Consider the following 14,368-nt stretch of genomic DNA (forward strand, 5'->3'; position numbering starts at 1 on the left):
CTGTAACGTTTTACTAAAACTCATCAAGTCAGATTCACAGTTATAAGAAGAGGTTTATTTATGGGATTTGACAAATACGAACCGGGCGATGATTGAGCTTTTATTTCTTCAGCTTGTCATGGAGTTCTGCGGGGCCGGCTCCGTGACAGATTTGATCAAGAACACCAAGGGCAACTCTCTGAAAGAGGAGTGGACCGCGTACATCTGCCGGGAGATTCTCAGGGTAAGTCACCGCGCTTCAATCGTCTCCATCGTAATTCCTAGACAAACTACTTCCCGGTTCCTGTTTGGACGTAACGCAACACCTCAGCTGGAGTATATGAACCCTCAGGCATCGACAGATCAGTTTTACATTAGTATCTGGATTAACAGAGCATGTTTTGTTTTTTCTGGAACAATACGTGTAACCTTTCATTGCGCAACTTGGTAACTTCTTAAATTTTTTAGAAAACCAATGACAATCCCTTTATTTTGTCTATTGTCCGATTCGACTGATTCGCACCTCCCCGCCCCCATGAGATCTATTTTTCATTTAAAAAAGAAAACTTTGTCTTATATGCAGCCGTGGGCTCGTCGTTGATTGTCATCGGCTCTACAGTAAACTCCCCGTGAAATACAGATAGTATTCTTTTATCAACGGCATCTGGAATGTCCATTTTTGTTTTCTCCCTTGTTCAAATACATCGAGAATTTATCGCAACATCTAACGCAGCACTTGTTTGTTTTTGCCGCGTGACATGTATATTTGGGCAAAGGAAAGCTATCTTCTTGGCCAATCTTTGGACTTCTCTGCTCTCTATTGTTGTTTTTGTGCGCGGAGGCCGATGAATGCAAAAGACAGAATCTCCTCGTCCTTCTCCTTCTCGCACCAGTTCATCTCCTTTTCACCCCGACGCCTTTGCACGTCGGGGTCCGTCTGACCTTCTCTCCCCTCCTCCCTATTTTCTTCCTTCCACCGTCTCTTTGCTTCCCGTCTCTTTTTGATTGTGTTTGTTTCTCCTTTTTCTGCCTGCTTTGCAATTCATCTCAGTCAGTTTCCAGCTGATATGAGAAACTCTCCCACTCCTGTATAAATTATGAGCAGAGCCGCCATTTGTTTCATTAATTCCTTCTGAGTTGGGTTTGGCTTCAGTTTAATGAAGATATTCATCTTATTATGACAGTCAAAACTCAGTATTATTATAAGATTAAAGAATTTTAAAGACCTCATGTAAAACTATGAGTGATTTATTCGAATGCTAATGACTAACTGTTTTACTATTAACCAATGCAGAGTTGGTATATTCTTGTGTATAGATTTGTCCACTTTGTGCTTATTTATTTTTTAATTTAATATTAATTTCACCCTTTCAAATGTCCCCTGCTCATTCCTTGTTTTTACTGTTTTTACTGAATTCTTCTTTGTATGCCACACCCCCTTGACAGTTTCCATCTTGATCAAAACTTATCTTCCCTTTTTCTCTTTTTTATATGTATATATATATATTCTTTTATTTTTATGCCACCCGTGATGTTGCTTCATTGCAGTTTCTCAGATATTTATTTTAGTATTTCCTCTTTTTTTCTTCATATTACCTATTTTGCAGTCTGTGCTGCGATGGGAAGAGGAACCGCTTGTATTGTTTGTTGTGTCTACTGCCTTTGATCACATGATATTAATCGTACAAATCAGATAGCTTATTGATCGAGCGATTGACTGATATCAATGCATTACATAGTATTTCACTCCAGTTTTGATTTAATTAACAAAAAGACACGCGCATGAGCGCATGGATGCATTTCATTATGTTTGGAAATCAAAAATGGGATGATGTATGTGATATTTGCAAAGAATTTGAATTTAACAAAGCAGGGTAGGGTAGCGATAACATATGAATGAAATGTGTGAAATATGACGTGAATCGTGAGTGTCAGGCCCGAAGGTATATTGAAAATGTTGTCATCGCTCCGGTCGGACAAAGCATTGTAATTTCAAATGTGTACTTGCACACCTGAGTTATTACACAGGATTACCGAAACGACAGTGAGCGCTGAACAGTTGAAGCATCATTTGATAAATAAATAATGACGTCGTGATTGATGAGAGGTGGGCGGAATAAAATATTTACCCCCAACAGTACGAGGGAGATGCTAAATATTGTCATAAATCTGTCACCTCTAATAGCGTATCTTCTACTTTTTCATTTGGTCATTGTCACATGTGCTGGAGACGTTCAAGGACGATTCCGTTTGGAAAATAAGCTTCTTCTTTTTTTTCATAACCCGGTAATAATCATGACTTGGCTCATTGCCGCGGTCGCCGTCCTTGACTGTGCGTCTGTGTCACGGTCTGCAGGGTCTGACTCATCTCCATCAGCACAAGGTCATCCATCGAGACATCAAGGGACAGAACGTCCTGCTGACTGAGAACGCAGAGGTCAAACTAGGTCAGTCCGTCATCTAAACCCTCCCAAAAATCCTTCAGGATTTTAGACGATAGTAGAAGGTGTATTTTTACCGATGTGTGTGTTTTCTGCACCCAAAACGTCCCTCTGTCGCTCTGTCCCCGTTCATAATGCAGAAGAAGTGACACCGTCTTCGATATTAGCTTTTCCCCTAAAACCCAGTGAAGAAGGGATTATAAAGTGTGTGTGTGTGGGTGTGTGTTTGTCTGGGTGTTTGATGGTGTGTAAATCAGAAAGCAGCGAAGCTATTATAGGTTGGGTAAATCGTTCCTGTTCAGAGTCCATTATGGGATTGTGCAGAGTCAAAATAATGCGCAATTATTGTGTGTGGTTGTGCACGCGTACACACACACACACACTAACACACATAAATACACTCATAAAATTGTATTTCCATGCGACAGGAGGACACAGAATTTTAATTTCCTCGGCACCTCTTTAAATATGACCACAGCTTTCCCTAAACTGTACCCTTAACCTTGCGTCAAACCTTCAGCCATATTTAATCTTGCATTGAAAATAAAATAAACGTATTTAGTATTCATGTGTGTTTTCCCGTTTTTCCTGCAGTGGATTTTGGTGTTTCGGCCCAGCTCGACCGCACAGTCGGAAGGCGGAACACGTTTATCGGGACGCCATATTGGATGGCGCCGGAGGTCATCGCTTGTGACGAGAACCCTGACGCCACATACGACTTCAAGGTGCCTTGACTAACTCGAAACCTTCTTTTAAGCTTTTCGTGTATCAGCTTCCATAAAAAAAGTCAAATCCAACCCCTTCTTTTTTTTTTTTTTTTGCACCCGCAGAGTGATTTGTGGTCACTGGGGATCACGGCGATTGAAATGGCAGAAGGAGCGCCACGTACGTACCCCGTTTCCTCCCACCGACTCCTCCACACCACACTATCTAGTACTAGAAGTTACTTTTAATCACACAGAAGAAGCCTCAATAAAGTCAGAGTAGTTGTTTAAATAAAGATACCGCCGAGTGAACATCTTTCAACCTGAATGCTATTGAAACAGTGTTTATTGAAGCGAGGATTTAAACTCTGGAACCTGTTTATTTTTATTGAAAGGGACAAGCAGCACAGTTATTTATTACCTGGGACAAAAATTAAATCCCGAGGTGAATGTCGGCACGTGTAAAGCATAGAGGAAGTACAATTAAAGAAAACTTACTGCTTTTTGTTGTTTTTAACCTGCAGCGTTGTGTGACATGCACCCCATGAGGGCCCTTTTTCTCATCCCACGCAACCCAGCTCCCAGACTCAAATCGAAGAAATGGTAAGTATTTATCGGAACCGCACGTGGTATTTGTTCATATCGATGGCTGGAATGCAAATTTTTCGATTTTGGGTTTTTGCATCGAACGGTGAGAAATGGGATGGCTCCATATTTTCAGTCTATTTGCAAGATAATGCCGCCCTTTCTTTTGACATAAATGTCACATGACAAAACTCCTGTTTTTATTTAAATTAAGGAATAAAACACTTATCTGCATTGTCAGTGGTAAAATAACTGCTATGTGTTTTTAAATTATAACATAGAAATATAGTCTGTGAACAATAGAATTCTTGAGTGTCTTTAACAAAGACCATACTATAATCAAATGAAACGTTTTTTTTTTTTTTTATTTCCTGAAAAAAGTGTTTTTTTTCAGATAGAAGGTTTTGCATTCCAGCCATCGATATGCGATTCAGAGCGGCGCCGCCACAAACGGGGAAGCGACTCTTAGAAAAGCCTGCGCTGGAATACATTAAATCAGCGACGTGTGTTTGCACAAGCATCTGTTTTTGCACGCGTGCCTGTTTTTTTTTTCCAGGTCCAAGAAGTTCCAGTCGTTCATAGAGAGCTGTCTGGTGAAGAGCCACAGCCAGAGGCCCAGCACCGAGCAGCTACTCAAACACCCGTTCATCCGGGATCTACCGAACGAGCGGCAGGTCCGCATCCAGCTGAAAGACCACATCGACCGAACCAAGAAGAAGAGAGGAGAGCGGGGTGAGAGACGCCCCCCCGCCCCAAGTGTCGTGTCAATTTCCCAGGCAAACCTTTGTACGCTTCGCTTGAAGCATTTTGACGGAGGAACGCTCTGTGAGGTCCACGCTCAGCGTTTAAAGTCAATGATTTGAAATGACACTTCAGCTGACGGAGGCTCTCACGCACACACGGAAAATCACCGGTCTCACCCCCCCCACCCCGACCCCCTCCCTGCGGGCCCCCAGATAACACCACCCGTTTTTCAAATGCTGATTTGGTAGGTGACTTAACCGCCTCAGATCAAGAAGCTGGGAGGATTTCAGGTACTTAGGGTCAACAGTCCAGAGCAACGGAGAGTATGGAAAAGAGGTGAAGAGACGGGTCCAAGCAGGTTGGAATGGGTGGAGAAAAGTGTCAGGGGTTCTATGTGATAGAAGACTTTCAACCAGAATAAAAGGAAAGGTGTACAAGACAGTGGTGAGACCAGCGATGATGTTTGGACTAGAAACTGTTACAATGACCAAAAGACAGCAGGCAGAACTAGAGGTTGCAGAGATGAAGATGTTGAGGTTCTCTTTGGGAGTGACCAGGATGGAGAGGATCAGAAATGAGTCTATCAGAGGAACAGCACATGTTAGATGTTTTAGAGAGAAGGTCAGAGAAGCCAGACTGAGATGGTTCGGTCACGTACAGAGGAGGGATAGTGAATATATTGGTAGACGGATGCTGGAATTGGAGCTGCCAGGCAAGAGGTCTCGAGGAAGACCAAAGAGAAGATTTATGGACGTAGTGAGAGAGGATATGAAGGTAGTTGGTGTGAGAGAGGAAGATACAGAGAATAGGGTTAGATGGAGAAAGTTGACTCGCTGTGGCGACCCCTGACGGGAAAACCCGAAAGAAGAAGAAGAAGAAGAAGGTGACTTAACCGCCTCAACTAGTCTGCTTACAAGGAAGTCTCTTTTGCAGTAAAAAAATAATTCCAAGTCAACGCGTTGCTAAAATGACAGTTGAAAATGCAGGAAACGCGGAATTTTATCTGTCGGGACAAGTGTTTGTGTCGCGCCTTTTCTTTTCGTTCCACGTCATCATAGGATGATGGTTTGTTCCTGGTTGGATCAGATTCGCTCATTTCTTTCAATACCAAACTGCCCCCTAGTATTACTCATCGAGCTTTTCCCATCTCAGGGTAAAATCCCGAATTGTATTTTTGCCGGAAGCATTGAGACGACGAGCCGTGACCTCGTCCTTAGCATGGGATGCTAAGCGTTTCTGCGCAACATCGCGCACATCCACTACAAATATTAAAACATTTAGCACAAGCCAACCGCCAGCTGCTCCTCAACAAGCAGGTTCGCACGACGCCTTCCTCCATTTCTGTCGTTTAAGGCCGTTCCCCAAGTCCTTTTACGTGCGTGCGAGTGACTTAGGGTTTCAGAAGAGACACACGCACTCATCTGGAGAAATAAAGCGGTGAATTTCCAAGAGGTTTGATTCACATTCATTGCCTTCTGCAAAGCTGGAACTTTACAGCGACAGACTTCCATGCCACTTTATCATGACAGCACGCACACAAACTCTCACGAACGAAGTCGGGGAGAGAGAGAGAGAGAGAGAGTAACCACTTCCGGGACACAAATCCTACAGGGCAGATGCCGTGGTGATGTATAGAAATGTCCTGTCACCGGAGAGACGTTGTCTCTGTGCATCTGTCACTTTGTCACATTGGAGGTTGCAGGTCCGCGCAGACGAGCGCCAGGAGCAGCCGGCCTTCTCCGGCCATTGTTTCTCTTAAAGCGAAGTTTGACTCAAATAGCTCCCGGGTAATGTTCTCCACCTCGCTTCACAGGGCGAAATTACGTTTTAACGTTTCTATTCAAAGTGGCCGCTGGAAAGCAATTTTGAAGGTGCCGGGATTGGCAAATGTCAGGCGCGTGAGCGGTTTAGTGATGCAAAATGAAACGCTGAAACGTGAAGTTTCGGCTTTTGACTGGTAACCCACTTTTATTCTCCTCGTTCTCTCCGCTCTGTTCGTCAGATGAGACGGAGTACGAGTACAGCGGCAGCGAAGAGGAAGATGAAGAGAGAGACATGGGTGAACCAAGGTCAGCGTCACCGCAAACGTATATTGCGAACACATTTTCTCCCAAAGCTACATATGTGACGTTCTTCCATCGCTTTCTTCAAGCTCCATCATCAACATTCCCGGGGAATCCACTCTGAGAAGGGACTTCCTGCGCCTCCAGTTGGCCAATAAGGAGCGTTCGGAAGCACAGCGGCGGCAACAGCTGGAGCAGCAGCAGAACGAGGAGCACAAGCGCCTTCTCTTGGCCGAAAGACAGAAGCGGATAGAGGAGCAGAAGGAGCAAAGGCGGCGACTGGAGGAGGTAAGCGCATGAAGAAGTTAAAGTTGGAGTCTCGATCAATACTCGGCACTCGAATGTTGCCCGTCCGCTGGACTTGGAGTATTTCTGTTCTTTTTCAAGTAACTTCATATACATTATAATAGCATTGCCATACCTGCACAATAATGTTTGATTCCTATTTATCACTGCACACTTGACGAATGTGAGCAGGGAGCAGCCGCTCATTAGCGGCGCGGTAGCATTTCAGCAAGCAAGGTGGAGCTCCAGAAGCGTGCCGGGCACAGGGCGATTAAATCAGATATTCCATATTTACACAGTGCAAGGTGCACGTTTTTTTTTTTTTTTTTACCATCTTCTCATTTTTCTCTTTTAATGCAGGGCTTTTCTTCGTTTTGCGTGTGTGTTTTTTTTTAAGTACGGCCATTTCTGGACTATTGAGTACACCTGAATATAAGCCGCACTGGCTAAAAATGAATAAAACAAATATATGTGTCCATGTATGGGCCGCAGTTATCCACTTTGTAACATGAGTTATTTACACATAAATATTTTCTTAAACTTTTAAGTAAATACATACCGGTAACATCCACAAATACATACTGGAAACGCTTTTTTTTCCTTCTTTTCCTGTAACAAGGCTGATCAAAAAGATATAATTATAAATGACACAGGGAAAAGTTCATTCATCCATCCATTTTCTATCACTGCTTAGTCCTACTCCAGCTGATCTCTATCTTCGTCTTTATCCTGCGCACTAAAATCACACTTTTTCAGTGTCGGAATTGAACAACCTCAGAATTTCACTGTAATTTCACTGGTACGCTGTGATGAGGCTAAATGTTTTGGCGGCGTGGAGCATGTTAGCATAAATTAGCCGCACCGTTGTGTAAGCCACAGTGTTCAACGCGTGTGGAAAAAAATAGCTGCTTATAGTCCGGAAATTACGGTAAAATGCAATTATTGGACCGTAACCTGAAAAATAAATCAGAACAAGGTAAACGTTTTGGTAAAAAAAAGAAAACGGTGAATGATATTGTCTTATAGCACCTTCACACCTTGGGGTTTCAAAGCACTGTAACTAGATATGATTCACCCATTTACACGAATGACAAAGAATAGTCAGAATGATCTTTGGATGGTTATATTTGAAGCCCCAAAAGGCACAAGTCATGCAGAGCACAAAGTAATCTTCAGGAGAATAAATGACACACACAGTTGGACTTGGTTTTTCATACATAGAGAGGAGGTACCGTCGTGGAGGTCAACATCCCATCAGTATGGAGGTTTGCTTGTGTGACTACCGTATTTTCCGCACTATAAGGCGCACCTCAAAGCCTTTATCTTCTCAAAAACCGACAGTGCGCCTAATAATAAAAAGAGGTTTTGCAATCTACGGGAAGCAGCCGCCGACTCCTTTTTCTCCCATAGAAGAAGTAGTGCGCGGTGCATGCTGGGATATATGACTGCGCGAAGCATGCATTTTCATTTCCATTTGTGTGTGTGTGTGTATAAAGACGCCAAAGCGGCTCCTCTCAAGAGACACGCTTACAACGCAGAGTTAAAACTCAAGGCTATTAGTCACGCAGCAGAACATGGGAATAGAGTAGCAGCGAGAGAATTCAACATTAACGAATCAATGGTGCGGAAGTGGAGGAAGCGACAAGATGACCTGCGCCAAGTAAAGACGACCAAGCAGAGTTTCCGAGGAAACAAAGCGAGATGGCTACAGTTAGAGGACAAACACGCAAACTTAACGTCAATGAATATAGAGGCGGTCCTTCTTGGTGCTTTGGTTTTATTAAACGCTTTGAACTGTTACAAATGGAGTTGGAAATAGATTGTTTTCAACAAAGGCGGCGCAAATACCAGTAAGAGCTACCAGTATGTACAGTACTGTATTCTGAATGCACTGACTTGTTTTGGGAGTGAACGGAGTTGTCAGAATGTTGGTTTGTATTCTATTAATAAAGTTGGCTTATCTGACTGTTTTGTTTACATTCCCTTCAGCGCAGCTCCATTTAGTGGATTCATAACGCAACCCTAGCCACTACTGTAGCTTACATTCTATGCGCCTTATAATGCGATGCGCCTTATAAATGCAAAAAAAATTTAAATAGGCCATTCATCGAAGGTGCGCCTTATAACCCGGTGCGCCTTATAGTGCGGAAAAAATACGGTAGTTGGTTTTACACATGTAATGGATACAGTGGATACATGCATACTGCAGTGGCCAGGGATAGAACCACCAACCTTCAACTTGGAGGAGCAAATATATCAAGGGGCCACTTCCCATAAAGCGGCACGCACAAAGACCATTAAAAGACCTCTTTTACGGCATTAATTAAAACTCTGACTCTTTCAGTTCACTTTACGAAAGCCTGGTGATCTCCACACTGCGTCACAATGCGGAAGGGAATCATTCTTTCTCACACACACACACACACACACACACACACACACACACACACTCACACACTACCTTTCCCTGGCGTGCCCTGCTTCGTTCCAGAGAGCAGGTTTACAGAGGGAAAGCTCCATTCTATAATCTGAGCGGTGTAATGGGTTTCCCACCGGTGTGCGTGCGGTTCCCAGCGCTCAGCTGAGCATCACGACTTGACTAAACTTGCGTGTAACACTGCGCTCAGGGAGAAGTCTGCGTCTGCAAGTGTGTTTTGAATTACCTTGGCCTGAGCTACAAGGAAAATCAAGTGTGCCTTCGTTTGCGCTTGCCATCTTGAATGTTCCTCTACGATTAAATATTATCCCAACTGAAGCCGAGAGCACGAATGCGGTATGCGACGTGTGTTAAAAGCGAGAGGGGCTCTCAGATTGCACAGATCTTTAAAAAGGCTAGTGGTCCGTGCACAAAAATATTATGGATGGAAAATAAATCCAACTCATTGATAGATATAAGGATATGATGGAATTTAAATAGGGACGGTGCGCTTTAACATAGTTTCATTACAAAGAATGCAAATTATTATTTTCAACTGTCATCACTAGATGTGATTTTATATGAACAATATAAAAACAAATTGAAATGGTCAATATGTTAATGCAGCAAGACGGTCTCTGGCTTGATTCTGATAGGGCCTTTCTGTGTGGGGTTTGCATGTTCTCCCCATGTAAGTGGCCCGGTGATGGACTGGTAACAAGTCCAGGTTGAACCCCGCCGCCTTTCGCCCAATGACAGTTGGGAAAGGCTCCAGCCCCTCCCACTCACCCCCACCCCCGAAACCTGATTGCAGGATTGGCGGTAGACATAATGCATGTTAATACCATGCCATTCAACATGATAGCATGCATGTACACGGTCATCACAATGAGCCTTTCACTGACAATCATAGAAAAAGTACATCACACTCAACATCAAAACTACTTAGCGGTATCACCATGACATCCCACAAGTCAAATGTAACTGCCATCGAGGCAGCTTTGTTTTGCTTTTAGCTAGCACTCAACCATCACTGTGTTTTAGATCTGGAATTGATTTAACCCTCGTGCGGTGTTTACTCCCCTTGTCCTACAGGTTAAAAATGACCCGAAAGACAATCTTTGCACCCTAGTGGTGTACAGCCCACATGGAAACATAAACAAAAAAGAAGTATCACTTTTTCTAATTATGGGGTCTCTTTAGGAAAAGTCATGAAATTTCAAGTTGGAAGAAAATAGGTTAAGGTGTTTTTTCTACAGCTAAACATGGTAGTGGATCACCCGCAAGACAATACAAGGGTTCATTTTCAGTTGGTAAAGTGACATCATCGTAAGTGTATTTATCACAGAGCCAACTTAGTCTGAAAAAAATCTTGTAAAACATTCCGAGCATACAATATTTTAAGGTAGAGACAGAGTTTCCCCAATACAAAATGGTTCTGGCTATCCTTTGACTGTCAAAGTACCACCCCTCCCGGAATGGCATCACACTGCAGCTGAAGGTGCAGTTTGAAGGGTTACCCCAGTTCAAACCAAACATCTCTGACCTAATAAACACCCATTCTGCTGTTTTACACAAAGAAATGCAACATTAGGGATTCGCATTCATTCATAATCACTCCAACTTGCAATAGCTCCTTCTGGCGCAATGTTACCACCCTACGTCAGGAATTGCACTCATCCCTGCACCCGCACTTTGGGAGTTGCACACCAAGCTGCGCTCAAATGTGTTATTGCACTGCCGCTGTTCTATTGCACTGTTCCTATTCATATCTATAATCATGTTTATAAGCTAATGTTGAATCTCTGCTGAGTTATGAGCTTGTGAGGAATGCACAGTAACGTTGTCCCCCTTGTGGTCACGATAGCAACAGCAACGGGAACGCGAGCTGAGGAAGCAGCACGAGAGGGAGCAAAGAAGGCGCTATGAGGAAATGGAGCAGCTCCGTAGAGAGGAAGAGAGGAGGCACGCAGAGAGGGAGCAGGTTTGTACGTCTTACTTGTAGCTTCTGTGCAAACGCAGATCTTTGAACAGATAAAATAACCTGACGGAAAAAAAAAAAAAACAGGTCAAATGACAATTCAAACCACCAGATCCAGATGATGCTAAAGGTCTTGCTCTGTAACCCATTGATTATCTTTATGACACAGGAACTGCTCTAATGTTTAACCTGCAGCTCAGTTTCTCCTCAACGTTTATTCTTCCAGACACTAAATTTGTGAAGGGTGGATTACGGTGTGTAACTGTGACATAACATTCGAGGCTCATTCATTTGCCAGTGTGCGGTATTATTTTACAACTGTTCAATAATGCTACGGTATAATGTTTAATATGATACATTTCAATATCATTTAAAAGACATGCTAGTGGAAGAGAGAACCAACACGAAACCCCAAGATTTGAGACAAACTTTGATATATTTATTTTCTTTTTCAACCTGCTGAGCCATGTCAATAAAATATGTTTAAAAAGATGGAAGACACCACCAGCATTACTGCTTAGTAAGCCTGGTTACATCTAGATTTATAGTATTCTTTGAACAGTGACATGCAGTGGGGGAGGCAGGGGAGGCAGTGCCTCACTTGCCAATCTTGGAAAGAAAAAAATGTAAAATGAATAAAGGAATGAAATGGTTATATTTATCAGTGAATCGCACTATAGGATATTTTTCTTTTTTTTCAACTTCACCAGCTTTAGGTTGCTTTATATTCAAAATTGCTGGATTTTCATATTTATCGCTCAAATACTTAGAAGAGACGTGTGGTGAGCCTGCTTTCTAGCTGTACAGGACTGTCTCTGAAAATTTGAATATTGTGATAAAGTTCTTTATCTTCTGTTATGCAATTAAAAAACAAAAATGACTTTTTCATGATATTCTAATATTTTGAGATAGGATTTCTGAGTTTTCTTAAGGTTTAAGCCATAATCAGCAATATTAAAATAATAAAAGGGCTTGCAATATTTCAGTTGATTTGTAATGAGTCCAGAATATATGAAACTCTGTTTTTGTAATTGCATTACAGAAGATGAAGAACTTTATCACAATATTCTAATTTTCTGAGACAGTCCTGAATGTTCCTCTTAAAAGGTTTGAACACTTTTTCTATATGAACTACATTTCCAATGTACAGTGTTATATTGTCAACAACTGTACTGTGTGGTACTAGTTTCTTGTGCTGAGCGATCATTAAACAACTGCAAAGGTCCACTAAGTGAGGCACGCAGTTCTCCTGCCTCACCAGCCACGAACCTCGCCGCACTTCACCGCCATTGGATGTAACAAAGCAAATATCACTGCAACACAACAGATGAAAAAATATTAATTAATATCATTGGTAATCTACCGTGACATACAAAAACCATTAATTCTGGTCATCAAACATGAGGCTTTTAATGCAATTTGGAACAAATCGCATTCAAATCTGACCATCCGAATTCAATTGTCTCGAACTCCCTCGAAAAGATGTGCGTGGGTTGGCTTTAAAATAGTCAAAATCGATTCACAGAGTAAGAAATAAATAAACACAAAAGAAGGCTAGAAGCTGCGCAGTAATCCAGCATTCCCCCCTCAGTTTCCCTGTGATCCTTTCATTGAAGTTACCGCTTATCTGCTGTGTGTATTTTTGTGTGTCCTGCTCTCTCTTTATTGCTCCGTTGCTCTCCTCCCACGCTTAGAAGGTGTGTTTCGGAATGATACCCCCCCCCCCCCCCCCGTCTCTTTGTCAATTTATTCCTTTGTAACACATTTCAATTGTTGAAGAATACGGTCTCGACTGCTTCATCTGGCTTCTGACTCATCCCTCCTCATTCACAGCCATCTCGGGATATAATCTTCTCTATTTCTGTCTGTGTCTGTCTCACTCCGTCTGTGTTCAGATGATGAGATTTTCTGAAATTCTTGTCCCTATTTCCTTGTGCCTATTTGCCGCTCAGGAGTATATCCGTAGACAGCTGGAAGAGGAACAGAGGCAGTTAGAGATTCTCCAGCAGCAGCTACTACAGGAACAGGCATTACTGCTGGTAACCATGGTCCTCCTACGTGTTACCGCTGCCCCCCGCCCATCCCGACCCCTCCCCGCCCAGCCATCACTTCGCTGTGTGACAACCCCCCCATTATCCATGCATGCTCCAGAGGCAGTTGTGCACAGGACCTGTTTGTGATGTAGGGCAGAATCCAATACTGAAAGGCTGAAACACTGCATGCCATATCTTTAATGCTCTTGTTTGATTTCGCAAAGGCACGCTTTGCATGCTCGGCGCACTTCCTTGTACTGGATTTCAAAAAGATTTCTCGGGCCGGGGGGGCAGAAATGACTTTTTCCCTGCCAAAATCATTTCTGGCCACCTAAGTGAGAACATGGTTTAAAGGAAACATGGCAGGTTTTTTTTTCTTTTTTCTTTTTTCTATTTAACTCTTCAGTCTCTTTTTCTTGTATTTGTGAACGTTGTCCTTTCATCGTGCACGAGTCGTGGCATGTCTTGTTTTCATCCGCGCCCTTTTTGCGTCCTCTTAAGATGCGAAGAGAGGAAACAAATATCCAGAGGCCTCGCTCTCTCCGAGCAGAGAAATTGCTTCCCTTTGCCTTCATATTGCATTCTGTCTTGCTCTGATCCCTCCTTCCCCTCCTTACATTATTGATAGGTTAAATTCTCCATCATTATCATATCTTATACCCTCTCTCTTCATCATTACGGCCGATGTTGCACTTTTGACCTGTAAAAAGTGTATATATTGACGTCCCAAAAAGTTCCCCATTATCACCGGTTGTGTTTTGCACGAGGAGTGAATACGAGGTGAATATTGTCCGTGACCGGCATGTGTCAAATTGGTATTTCACATAAATGCCAATCAGATTAGTTTAAAGAATATATCATACATTTTACATGATATTATGCCAGTATACACTGCTCAAAAAACAAAGGGAACACTAAAACAACACATCTCAGATCTGAATGGATGAAATATGAATGTGCTGACAACAATATCATACAAATATGATTAATAGAAATCAAAATGTATTAACCCATGTATTAACCCATGGAGGTCTGGATTTGGAGTTACACTCAAAGTTAAAGTGGAAAAACACACTACAGGCTGATCCAACTTTGATGTAATGTCTTTAAGTCAAACAAGTATAAATGAATCAGTGT

General features: G+C 42.5%; 1 protein-coding gene across 14 annotated transcripts in view; it reads left to right on the plus strand.

The window, feature by feature from the left end:
• tnika (TRAF2 and NCK interacting kinase a) overlaps positions 1 to 14,368 on the plus strand; it is a 79,223-nt gene that overhangs the window by 38,436 nt on the left and 26,419 nt on the right. For 11 of the 14 annotated variants that reach the window (XM_086156386.1, XM_086156394.1, XM_086156404.1 and 8 more), the window contains exons 5-14: positions 113 to 223; positions 2,336 to 2,426; positions 3,015 to 3,145; positions 3,251 to 3,305; positions 3,649 to 3,727; positions 4,266 to 4,441; positions 6,456 to 6,522; positions 6,606 to 6,804; positions 11,085 to 11,201; positions 13,151 to 13,237. In XM_086156386.1, the coding sequence (XP_086012512.1) occupies positions 113 to 223; positions 2,336 to 2,426; positions 3,015 to 3,145; positions 3,251 to 3,305; positions 3,649 to 3,727; positions 4,266 to 4,441; positions 6,456 to 6,522; positions 6,606 to 6,804; positions 11,085 to 11,201; positions 13,151 to 13,237 (1,113 nt within the window). The remainder of the gene's footprint in view (positions 1 to 112; positions 224 to 2,335; positions 2,427 to 3,014; positions 3,146 to 3,250; positions 3,306 to 3,648; positions 3,728 to 4,265; positions 4,442 to 6,455; positions 6,523 to 6,605; positions 6,805 to 11,084; positions 11,202 to 13,150; positions 13,238 to 14,368) is intronic. The other 3 variants (XM_086156422.1, XM_086156477.1, XM_086156462.1) reach the window with 1 other exon arrangement.

This window comes from Fistularia commersonii, chromosome 1, assembly GCF_037954325.1.
Source record: "Fistularia commersonii isolate RoL2024-O1a breed Wild chromosome 1, RoL_Fcom_v1.0, whole genome shotgun sequence".
In the NCBI taxonomy this organism is placed as follows: Eukaryota; Metazoa; Chordata; class Actinopteri; order Syngnathiformes; family Fistulariidae; genus Fistularia; species Fistularia commersonii.